This window comes from Vulpes lagopus, chromosome 8 (genome assembly GCF_018345385.1).
Source record: "Vulpes lagopus strain Blue_001 chromosome 8, ASM1834538v1, whole genome shotgun sequence".
NCBI lineage: Eukaryota > Metazoa > Chordata > Mammalia > Carnivora > Canidae > Vulpes > Vulpes lagopus.
In genome coordinates, this window is record NC_054831.1 from 6,681,443 (window position 1) to 6,693,492 (window position 12,050).

Here is a 12,050-nt window from a genome sequence, read left to right on the forward strand (position 1 = left end):
GATCTTTGCTATGTATTAGTGCAGGGAAGAAGGTGCAAGAAGGTCCAAGCAACACTGACCAGAAGTTTCTGAGGTAGAGTCAAATAGTAGAAAAGAAAAATGCATGGCCTGATTCCTGGCAGCCCACTGACTGAGACAGGAGGATTGGGGCAGCACCACAAAGAGGCCCCTGGTGCATGCATTTTGGGGATTCCAAAACTCCTTCCCTGGGAAAAGAGTGGGGAGACGGAGGCAAGTTACCTCTTCTGAGAGGGGACTTCTGTTGCTCCTAGAGAGGGGAAGTCTTGGGGCAGAGGGAGAGACTGGGGAAAACCATGGTCAAAAAAGTCCCTGACCGCAGGTAACAAGAAACCAAGTCCCACAGGAGGCCATGCCTGTGAAATGAGTGCACCAGTATCCAGGGCACAGAGTTCACTAATTCCTCTGGGAAAATAACCCACTGCTCAGATTCCAGAGTCTTCCTTTTTCTCAAAAAGTGCAGCACCACCGAGCAGGGTCTGAGAAGAGCCGCCTTCCTCCCCACAAGACTTCAGCCTAGAGACCTGTCCCCGCTTGCCTGGGATTCGAGAGTCTATGGGACATGGGGCTCCTGGCACTGAAATGGGGACAGTTGTGGGCAAAATGAAATGGCTGGTCACGGGCCAAGGTGCAGGGCAGCGGTGGCAGGTGCTGGATCTGCTCCAGTTGAGCCGGGGGTCTGAGCAGCAGGGAGGGCCGCCCACATGCGTGGGAGCTGCTGGCTCCTCATCTCTAATCCCCTGGTGCATGAGAAGTGAGCTTAGGACCCCATCCTGGGGGTCCCGCTGGCCCGCGGATGTCCCTGCTCCAAAGCTGTCACCTGAGGAACCAGAGGGGACACGTCCCCACCCAGTGCCACGCTGCATGCCGTGTACAAGTCGTTCAGCACAAAGATACTCTGACTCTGGGAGGCTGAAAACATTTCACTTAAAGATCCTCCTTGTAGCCTGTGCTTGATTATGGCTCCATCTCCCGGGGCTGCCAAAGAGGCACCTCGGCACCCGCCATGTGGTGGCTTTTGTCCTCATTTCCCCAGAGGGAGGAAACAGGTGTTTCCTCCTCTCCCGAGCTTCTTATGGAGTGACTGGAGCACAAAAGTACTATCAACAAACTCTGGAAGACTAGTGGCAGAGAGGAGGACAGGACGGAGCTCGCGGGCAGGCCTCGTCATCCACCCTGCCCTACCACGTCCTCCTCCCCTCCATCCGTCTATCCGCTTGTCTTAGACACCAACTCCTCAATCTGGAGGAGACTCCAGCCAGGCCAGGTGTGCAAAGGTCGGGGGTGGCAGGAGGTACACATGATGTGTGACGGCACTCCTTCCCCTGGCTCCTTGTATGGGATGGACACCACCCCCCCGGGGACACAATGACCCCACGAAAGGGAGGAGGAGTCCAGAGCAGCCCCCTGCAGTCACTCGAAAAACAGCCACCAAGGAAAGTCGATGCACATGGTATTTTGCACCTCTCCAATCCCTGCAAATTGGCACCTGCACTTCCAATTTCCCTGTCACGCTATGCTTGCTGGAAAACTCACAGGGCTCCCCGTCTGGCATTTCCACGGGGCACACAGGAATGGGTTCACTTGTGAAGTGGCACACGGGAGAGGTGGCTGTGGCTTTGGCTGCCCGGCCGGACCCCAGCTCTGTCCTCTTGGCCCGTGCTGCCTGGGCCAGTTCTAGGAGCAAGTCAGCTTTCTCTGGGCTCCTGGCCTTGCCTTTCCCAAAGTTTCTGGGCCAAAGGCCTCCTCTTACAGGCCAGCTGCCCTCCCCTTCGCACTCCCCCATAGCTGCTGCACTTTCTGACTGGCCTCCAAAGGAGGGACAGAAGGTTGTGGATGGGAAGGGGAACCTCATGGCTGAAAAGGCAGGAGAACTCAGAGCTGGGGAAGGAGGAAATCCCCACCTGTTCCTTGAGAGATTACCTGAAGGTCCACTAGTTCTAGAAACTTATGTTCCAATGAATGTAGTTGTTACAGGAAGCTGTTTTGGGAGGCAGTGTCTTTAACATTTTCTATTTTTTTAAAAAAGTCTTTCAAATGTATATCAATAGGGGAGGCCAGGGAGATTCCATAGGTATTTCCTCTAGTGCCTTCTGTGTTCCTGGCTCTGAGGATGAGTAATGACCAAAGTGGACACACAACCCCAGGCTCATGGAGGCTCGGTTCCAGGCTCGGTTTTCCTGGTGGTGAAAACCCAGGGAAGGGAGAGAACCTGATGAGGAGGACGCTCACCTTGACTCCTGTGTCCTAGGGCAGGGGCCCCGTGTGGCTGTCGAGGATGAAAACTTCTTTGGGGATACGGGTGGTTGGGAGGGTGGTGTCGGGGGGCTCTCTCCCCTTCCGGGCCCCAGGGAGGAGTCCTTGAGCGGCTGGTCATAGCTCCAGGCTGTGGGCTGCTGGTCGGGGGACAGGGACTGCTTCATGTGCCCGAAGGGCACCACCCCCATGTAGTTGGGGTTGATGATTTCAGTGATGTTGGTGCCACTGCATGGAGGGACCCTGGAGGGGAGAGACACCCGAAGTCACACCCCAGGGCTCCCTTCCCTCCTCCAGGACAGCGCCCCATGAGACAGTGTCCTCTGAGATCTCTTGGGGCCTCTAGGCCCTCTGCTACTCTGTCTTGTTTTGGACAATTGATTGATTGATGTAACTAAACAGCTACTGAGTGCCTAGTAAGCTCAGGCCTTGGGTCAGAAGGGAACATGGGCGTGAACAAAACAGTCCTGGTCCCCGTTTTCATGGAACCCACATCTGATAGGAGAGAAAGCAAAACAGCGACTAAGAAACACAGTGCTCGCACCGTGCCAAAGTCTGCGAGCAGCAAAGGAGGCAGAGATGGGCCAGCAGGACGGTTGGGACCAACGGGGCACGGGGTGGCCAGAGAAAGCCTATCCGAGGAGGCAGATAAGGAAGGGAAGGGAGACGGGTGAGGCTGTGCAAAGGCCCGGTGGAGGGGCTTGAGCTGCTTCAGGACCATCTGAAGGCCTGTGCCCAAGTGGGGAGGATGGATGAGAGGCTGGCGTGGCCAGGCTGAGTGGGTGCGGGGAGGGCAGGGCTGGGTGGTCAATGAAGGGCTCCATGTGGGATGCGTTGGCTTGCACATCTGTGTGAGGCATCACAATGGAGACAGCCATGCAGGCATTTGGAAAGCTTGAGTGGGAGGCCACAGAAGTCAAGGCTGGAGCCTCAAATGTGGGAGAGTCAGCTGTGGAGGGGATGGCCCAGCCCCAGCTGAGGGGACCCTAGGAGACCCATACACTGTGCTATCCCTCTGAGATAAGTGCCATCCTTTGTGAGCGAGTGCTCTGATGGGACCCAACTGGTGGAGTTCTGAGCACAGGGGTTCTGACCAGCCCTCCCCAGCTCCCATTTGCTCCACCAACCTGAGCATATCTTGCCCCGACCTGTCCCTGCCGGTTTAAGAAGCATTAGTTCTAATACTACCCACATTCACTAATCCTGATTCCAGAACCAAGCAAACATTTGAGTTAGGATGCACTCAGTGACGGGGTGAGAATGGAAGAACATTTTATGGCAATGAGAGTCAGAAGTTGGAAGTGGGCCAGAGATTGGCTGGAGATGGGGGTTCGGGTGCAAGAGGTAGGCAGGCATGAGGGTGGGGGCTAGCTGGACAGGTGGTCTGGGGGTACCCAGAGAAGGCGAGGAGGCTGGGCTCTGCGACAGTGTGTGGGATTTCTCTTCGGCCAACTGGCACCGCTCTGCTCCCCCCCAACCCCAGCAGGCAGGCAAGCCGGCACGGAGACCGTGACAACGCCACCTGACTTGATTCTGGAACTTTGGGACCACATTGGTGAGCCGAGGTGACCTGTGATTGGGGACTGCTGTCGCCTAGTCAGAGACTGTAATGTCTGCATTATTCCCAGTCCAGGCTCTGCCAAGAGCAACCTGTGTGCGCATTTTCCTTAACGATTTTTCCCTTTAGTAACAGGACGGGGTTTGACGACCACAGAGCCATGCCTGCTGCTGTGTCCACTCCCCAGGAGACACAGGAGCCATTCTCTGCAGCGCCTTCTCCCTGGGCTGGGAGTTCCTACGTCAGGGGCTGCACCTACTTTGCTTTGGTTTCTCTAGAATCTGACACATACTAAGTGAGCAGCCAATGTCAGTGAACTGAACTGCTTTCTTTTCTTTTCTTTTTTTTGAAAGAGAGAGAGCAGGGAACGAGTGGAAGAAGAGAATCTCAAGTAGACTCCACGCCCAGCACAGAGCCTGACACGGAGCTCCATCTCATGACCCTGAGGTTATGACCTGAGCCAAAATCAAGAGTTGGACGCTCAACCAACTGAGCTCCTTGGGGCCCCTTGAACTGCTTTTCGACATGGACGCGTCTCCCAGGCCTCACACAGGCACACCCACCTCCCTGGAATGGGCAGTGGGACAGCGCCTCTCCTGGGCCAGAGCTTTCATTCCCTCCCAGCCCTTGGATTCTCTGCACTCCACTCAGCCTCTTCTGGGTCCAGGGTCTGCAAAACCATGCTAGTTTGTAGGGAAGCCCTGGCAACCCCCCTGCTCTACCTGTTGGCAGGTTCCCACTGCTTCATGGGGTCGTGGCTGGTGAGGCTCTTCAGGGACTTGGTCCCGCTGGACTCATCTCGCTCAGTCTTGACAAAGTCTGCAAGGAAAGAGGCAGGAAGGAGCATGTGAGGCCCGGCGTCCAGTGTGGGTCAGGATGGCGTAGATTCTGAGGCCTCACACTAGTTCAGTGATTGACTTCTTGTGCCTGCCATGGCTCCAGAGGGAGGACAGTTGGCATGTGTGGTCCAGAGTGATCATTTCATGTGACATTTCCAACTTGTTGGTGTCACAAGGGACAGGCAAGTATTTCTTGGCAGATCCGAATAAAACCAGTATAACAAGGCTCCACAAGAGCATTTGACAACAAAGTCAACCTAATTTAAAGGGAGGGGAAAGAATCTTGAGCAGATTCCTCGCAGAGCATGGAGCCTGACATGGGGCTTGATCTCATGACAACCATGAGATCGTGACCTGACCTGAAACCAAGAGTCAGATGGATGCTTAACCGACTGAGCCACCCAGGCACCCCTGGAGCAGAAAGGTTTTAATGTGATTAACAGGACTGAAGACTACATGTTCATTTCGATCTCATGACCCTGAGATTATGACCTGAGCCGAAATCAAGAGTTGGACGCTCAACCAACTGAGCTCCTTGGGGCCCCTTGAACTGCTTTCCGACATGGACGCGTCTCCCAGGCCTCACACAGGCACACCCACCTCCCTGGAATGGGCAGCGGGACAGCGCCTCTCCTGGGCCAGAGCTTTCATTCCCTCCCAGCCCTTGGATTCTCTGCACTCCACTCAGCCTCTTCTGGGTCCAGGGTCTGCAAAACCATGCTAGTTTGTAGGGAAGACTACATGTTCACTTCCAAGTTTTACAATTAGGGCAGGATTCTGAGAAAATTAAAGATGGGAGTCTAGATACTTCTTCGTGTTCCAGACTTGCAGAGTCTCCTGGCCGTGTTTCAATATTCCCCAGAGGAGTAGTGACAGTTCTGATCTAAGAGATAAGGTGTCTGCAACTGCCCACTGGAAATCAGCAGGGTCTGCTTTGGGGACAGATTGGAGATGACTCCCCAAGGCTGAGGTTTCACATGGGGTTAGGAAACACCTCTAATAAGCATTGGTCCCCAAGCGTGGCTGCCCTGGTGTCATTTCTGAGAACCACGACAAACGTGTCCTCCCAATGGCTAGCAGAAGCAAGCAAGTGTTATTTTGCAGGATACAAAGATCTGAGCTCAGGTTGGGAGAGATGCTGGGGCACTGTGCCAGGGAAGAGAAGACCACAAGATACTGCTCTTTTGGATGGTGGCTGGGGCTAGGTAGTGAAAAGCCAAAGACATGTGCTAAGAATGAGGATGGGCGGCCTGTTGGTGTATATGGTGTGTGGAAGCAGTCCAGAAGGTACCATGAGGGCAGGGTGTGGATACGTATGTATGTATGTATGTATGTATGTATGTATGTATGTGTGAGCTGCACACCATGTGGCCACGAGGAAGAACTGGGATCACACAGGAAGTTCTGGAAATTCTAAATCTCTACTGCAGCCATGGCTTCAGTGCCTTCGCCTATCCTTTGGAAAGAGCTGTTCAGAATGAGGCAGGTTTCTTGTGTCATCTTGGTCCCTTTGGTGGAAGTGCTAACAGGGAATGACAAGGCCTAAGGGCCTAATACAAGACAAGAGCAGAGTACCTGGAAAATTCACAAGCTTCACATCCTAACAGATGGAAGGTGACTGGGGTCAGGGAACGGTGATGTGTAACCGTGGATGTCTTGTGGTTCCATAGGGAAATTCCTGAATCAACCCAGAATTGGGTCAGATTGTCTCTCATCTCCCTTCCCATGGGATATTTCTGTTCTGAGGCCACAGCAGGGAGAACATTCCATGGCCGGGCTGAGAGAAATCTCATCCCTGTCCCTTACCCAGCAGCACTGAGGAGGGAGCCAGGCAGGGGTGGGGGTGGTCGTGCCCACTTACCGTAGAGTTTCTCCCTCATCTTGCCTTGGGAGGTCTGCAGTTTAATCTCCCCCCGGAAGTGGCCTGTCATCTCTCCGTGGTGGGTGAGGGGCGTGTAGATGGGGAGCTGGGTTTCTGTGGCCTCTAACCGTAGAGCAATACAGCCCTCGCCTGCAGAGGTGAGGGGGACAACGGTCACGTCAAGAGCCTGCCATTTCACAGGAGAGACGCTGCGCATTCACCCTGGAGGTTTAGCTCCCCCACCCGGAGACTATCCTTGGAAACAAGATCCAAGGCAGGGATCATCGAATAAACCTTTTGGAACAACTCGGGGGAAACATTTCAAACCGTACAGTGAAATGAACTACATGTGGATTAGTTGATGAAAAAAAAAGAAAAAAAGAAAGAAAAGAAAAGAAAAGAAAAAAGAAAGAAATTAAATCATAGAAAATCCAGCAGAAAAGCAGACTTAACTACTAATCTGATTGCGGGCGGGAATGACAACTTCCCAGGGTTCAAAGCAATGTAAGAAATGACAAAACACACCGACAGCTAAGAGGATATGAAACCTTAAAACTTCTGCACAGAGGAAGAAAGGAAAACGTGAGAAACTGACAGCTTCACAAAGGGGGTATTTTATCTAAACCCCACGAGGAACCCCTCGGAATCAAATCCAGGCAGATAACTGGGCACGTAACCCAAGCAGATATTTCACACAAAAAGAAGTTTAACTGGTTGATTTCAATAAATGGAAAGTAGTTCAGCCTTCAGAGCCATCAAAAATGCAAATTAAGGCAGCACTCGGGGACTCTTTCACAGGGAATTAGCACAAAATGGAAGGAAGTAAAAGAACACCCAGTGCCAGCCAAGCATCTGGGGAAACCTGTTCACTTGGACGTGACAAGGTCAACATGGCAGGACAGAGCCTTTACAGCAACCAGTTTGATAACAAGTGTCAAGAGTCACCAAGAGTTCTACCCTGTGACCCAGCACACATGGGAACTTATCCTAAACAGATGATCTCAAAGAGTAAAAACGTAGCTGAAGGAAAATAAAAAGTGTTCACAAAGAGACCCGTCTCAGCATGACGGTAACACTAACATAAGTAACTGGCGGTCAATCCATGGACTATGAGGAAGCCACCAAAGGCAGCAATCATGAAGGTGGTGTAGGAGGAGGATCCTGGAAAATTTGTATCACCTAACATGTCTCTCACCAGGTGAAGAAAGCAGAATAGAAAATGGTATCCCTGTGACAATTATAAATATAGAAATCTATGTCTGCCTGTGTATTAGAAAGGAAGCATGGAACCAAAATAAAAATGGTTACAGTAGCTGGGAATGAGACTGTGGGTTGGCTTTTTTTTCCCTATTATTATGATGATAGGCTGTTTGTATGGATACCAAGACAAACAGAGGAGGAAGACAGTATTTGAACAAGAAAATGGAACCGTCCTTCCTATGTGTCTGTGTCCTACCATCAAAGCTTTAAACATTGTGACTCCACATGCATCCCATCTCTTTGCCCCATCACGACGGACAGGATCTCCCCGCCACCCCCAGGGCCAGTATAATCCTGTGCCCAGGCTCAGGCTCATAGAAGACCATGTTCTATTCTGGAGCTGGGTTGCCTGGGTTCTGGTCCAAGGTCACATAGTAGCTGGTCACTCAGCTGCCATGTGACCTTAGACAAGTCACCTCATTTCCTCACCTCTGCCAAGAGTGTAGCAGTTGTACCTATATCCCAGGGCTTTTGGCGGAGGCTGAACCCTGGGCAACCGACATACACGGCCACCTCTTGTGTCCACGGCCTCTCTCCCTGACCTGGCTTCCCCGGATCAGCATCAAGCACATTCAGAATCCTTCCACTGAAAACAAACACCCTCCCCGGATGCAGATTCACATTCTTGCCTGTCTCACACAAGGAGCTGCTCGATCTGGCTCCTACCTCCAGCCCCTCTCACCTTGGTGTTCTAGCCACATTGTACGTATCAAGTTCAAGGATGAACCCGACATTGGGCTGGAGCCGCGGACTGGCTGAAGGCAGTGTCACAGAAAATGACGTTCTCTCTAGTAGGACAGTTAGTGTCTGTCTGCCCAGTATGGGCCCCGAGCAATGGTAGGCAGACCTGGGTTCAAATTAGGGCTCAGCTAGTTACTCCCGGTGACTTGGACAAGTCCCTTATCCTCTCTGATTCTCAGTTTACTCACCTGCTGATTGGGAGAATAGTATGTGCTTTATAAGATCTTGTCAGGATCAAATAATTCTTGCAAAGCACCTGACATAGAATCTGACACGAGAAAGACTCAATAAATGAGGTGGTGTGGCTGCTGGCTCTTCCTCCCAGAAGCCCACCAGGGCGGGAAGGATGATTTACCAGCATCTATCCCCCTGGCAGCCCTGAGAGCGAGAAAGAGGTGGCACGAGAGCAGGAGGGTGGACTTCCCACGATGGGAATGCCATCGCCTGCCTTACATCATAGGCCACCCGCTAAGAACAGGCACAGCACATGTGGCACCTGTCCTGGGACCCTTACCATAGGATTCGTCACTGTCGGAAGACTTGATGCTGATCAGGATGTGCTGGTCCAGCAGGTACTCGGGGTCAGAGATGATGGGCTTCAGCTGCAGAGAAGGGCACGGGGTCAGAGCTGCCCGCTGGGGCAGGTGAGGTGGCTTGTCAGCCCAGACGTGGGGCACCCCTGAGAAAACAGGACTGTAGGTGTTCTTAGTAACCAAATCTGAACATCTGCTTTTCCTGTCAGTAGGAAGGAGCCACACGTACACCCTACCTGGCACGCAGAGCTAACTTCTTTCCCTGTATCCCCCCGTCATACTGCATACCAGCCCCCAGGAGAGAGCTTGACCCCAAGTGTGCTCCCCATCGCCTACCTCCCTACCCCTCCCTTGCAGACCCCAGTATCATGGGGGTGGGAGAAGGTGATAGAAAAGTCTAACGGGACCAAGAACCAGGTCAAAATGCACCTCACTCGCCATGCCAGGCCTCTCCCAGCAGGTGGCATTGCAGGTGGCACACAAGGCCTGCCCTCCATCTGGACAGGATCTACCTGCGGAGGAGCCCCCTGGAGTGTCCTGCAGGCTGTTGGATGGTGGCTCAGATCCTGCCAGCCAGCCCTGTCCCCCTCCTCCAGCTGCAGCAACAGACTGCTGCTGGCCTCCAGCAGCCCTGCTGGTCTGGCTCAGGGCACGTTTGTGTCAGGCTTTGCACGTTGGGAGACCCTGAACTTCACCACTGTAGGGCTGCATCTGTGCAAGCGCAGGGAGGAGCTTTGCGTGTGCAGTAGCTCCTAAGGCTGTTCCTCACACTGACACCAACCCAGAGGGGGCCTAAGAAAGACACCATATGCTGCTCCAGGGTACCCTCTTCCTTCCCATCCAGATGCTGAAAGACCCCTTGTGCAAGCCTCTGGGTGCCATGTTGACCGACAGGATGGACCCTATCTCCATTCAGAAAGTTCTAGAACAACAACAAAAAAAGTTCCAAAACAAATGGCTGGAAATCACAGCAGGTGCTCAAGGGTGCTCTTGGGGTTAGAGCAGCACCAAATACTCAGTTCACTGACTTGTAGTGATGACTGGCTCAAAGTTAGACCCGGGCAGGGTGCTGCAGATGCAGGAACACCCTGCCTTCGCGGGCAGCAGTGGGAGTGGGGTGGTGATCTGAACAGAAAATGTCTGTGAGGGACACGATCACCATGGTGGGAGTAAGGGTAGAGGGATGGGAGCCTATGTCAGGGTGCCTCGGCGGGACTATAGAGGGTACAGAGAGGGTGCCATCAGGTGACAGAGTTGCATGGAAGACTGGGAGCAGGAGTGAAGGCCCCTCAGGTACTGGGGGTGGGGGCAGCACGTGCAGCGGGAGAGTGAGGAGGGGGCCTGGGAGCCACGCTGGGGAGCTTGGGCTTGTTTCATGGTAACACCAGGGTTACCATGGTGTCGACCAGATAAAGAGGGGGATGCCAGGATCAGATGGGTATTCTAGGAAGATCCATCAGGCTTCAGGATGCCTCAGCAAGAAGGCAGGTGGGATGGAAACCCCTGGAGGTTAGCGGGGGGCAGAGAGGAGGGACAGTGGCAGGAGGGAATAGCAGGTCTTGGCAGGGGCGAGGACATGGGTCAGGGGAACCCTAGAGTCTCCTGAACCAGACTGGGGTACATGTGCTATGTGCACTAGGATGCTGGCATGTTTCCCAACTTGACCTGAGGAGGAAACAAGCTGCTTGGTTGCTGTGTGGGCAGCGGGAGAGAAGGAACAGAAGGGTAGGGTGGGCAGGTGAGGCGGGATGTCACCTCAGAGCCCAAAGCCACCAGGATTCAGGTATCTGAAAAGAGCCCCAGGTTGGGGACTTCTGACAGCTACACTGGCCTTGTGGAGCACCCCAGCCAGAAGTGTTCCCAAAGTAGGAGACGCTGTGATGTGGGTACCCACCTCTGCTCTAGAGGTGATGTGGCCTTGTGTGTGGCCCAAGAGTGGGTTCCAATCAACAGTAGGTGCCGGTGTGGGTAGCATGGCCCCCCCAGCCTGCCTATATCCCACGCCAGCGTGAGGAGAGGAGGGCTTCTTCTACCTGTTTAAGGCCATCTTTTAAAGTTCACCTTGGGGGTCCCCTCTGAGGGAACCTGCCTCCCAAGAGAGCCCCGGAGACCCCCGCCGTGTGTGACAGATCGGCCTGGCCCTGGACTCGCCGCTGCGTGCCCTTCTCTCCTTACGTGACAAAGACACAGGTCCTACTGCGTTGTGCTTTCAGCATGAACAATCCGAAGTGCCCACCATCAGTTCACTATCACAAAAGCTGTTCTGGGTCCCAGGTAGAAAACCATTTTTTTTTTTTTTTACTCTATGAGATAGACAAATGTGTTCTCACTAAGGTCTGCTTATGTGTTTTCAATTCCATCCTCTGCTCTCATGAGGTCATGGACACGGCAAATTCTCAGATCCAGTGTTCAAGTGAGAGCCACTGGAGTCCCCCGTCTGCCCCTTCACTTGATCCTCTGAGCTGGGCCCGAGCAGGTGAAAGGGCAGTACAGAGGGATCAGGGCCCCAGGGCCTGGGGCCTGGGGCTGTCACTGCAGCTGTGGGACTGTGAGTGAACCTCTCGGAGATCTGCCTCAGTCTCCTTCTTTGTAAAGTCACGTGGTCAGACAAGTCCATCTCTGGATCTCTTCCATGATCCATTATAGGAACCGAAACCCATTTAGGAACATTGGAGCCACTGGGGCTGGCAAATGCCAAGTTGTCCCTGGCATGTCCTATTCTTAATTTACCTTCGGAAGGGTCTCGCCAAACCTCACCACCAACTCCCCTTCGCTTCCTTCTTCGTTTTCTCCTTCCTGACTCTTGACGAAACCTGTCAGAGGACAATGAAAATATTCTCCATCTTCTCTATGTAGGGGCCACAGCGCCATTCAGGAGTCAGGCTTGTGGGGGATTCTGTTTTGGTGCAGGGGATGGTCATTTGCCAATATGGTTGAATTATTTTTAGGAAAATCAAAGAGATTCCCCTCCTTTCCAGCCTTTT

The 12,050-nt window shown here is 53.2% G+C and overlaps 1 protein-coding gene across 1 annotated transcript in view; it reads right to left on the reverse strand.

Annotated features, from left to right (window-relative positions):
- INPP5D (inositol polyphosphate-5-phosphatase D) overlaps window positions 1-12,050 on the reverse strand; it is a 119,307-nt gene that overhangs the window by 4,996 nt on the left and 102,261 nt on the right. Inside the window, exons 21-25 of the mRNA XM_041766928.1 lie at window positions 11,797-11,879; window positions 9,048-9,135; window positions 6,533-6,682; window positions 4,555-4,651; window positions 2,251-2,517 (exon numbers count right to left, since the gene is read on the reverse strand). Coding sequence (XP_041622862.1) covers window positions 2,251-2,517; window positions 4,555-4,651; window positions 6,533-6,682; window positions 9,048-9,135; window positions 11,797-11,879 — 685 coding nt within the window. The remainder of the gene's footprint in view (window positions 1-2,250; window positions 2,518-4,554; window positions 4,652-6,532; window positions 6,683-9,047; window positions 9,136-11,796; window positions 11,880-12,050) is intronic.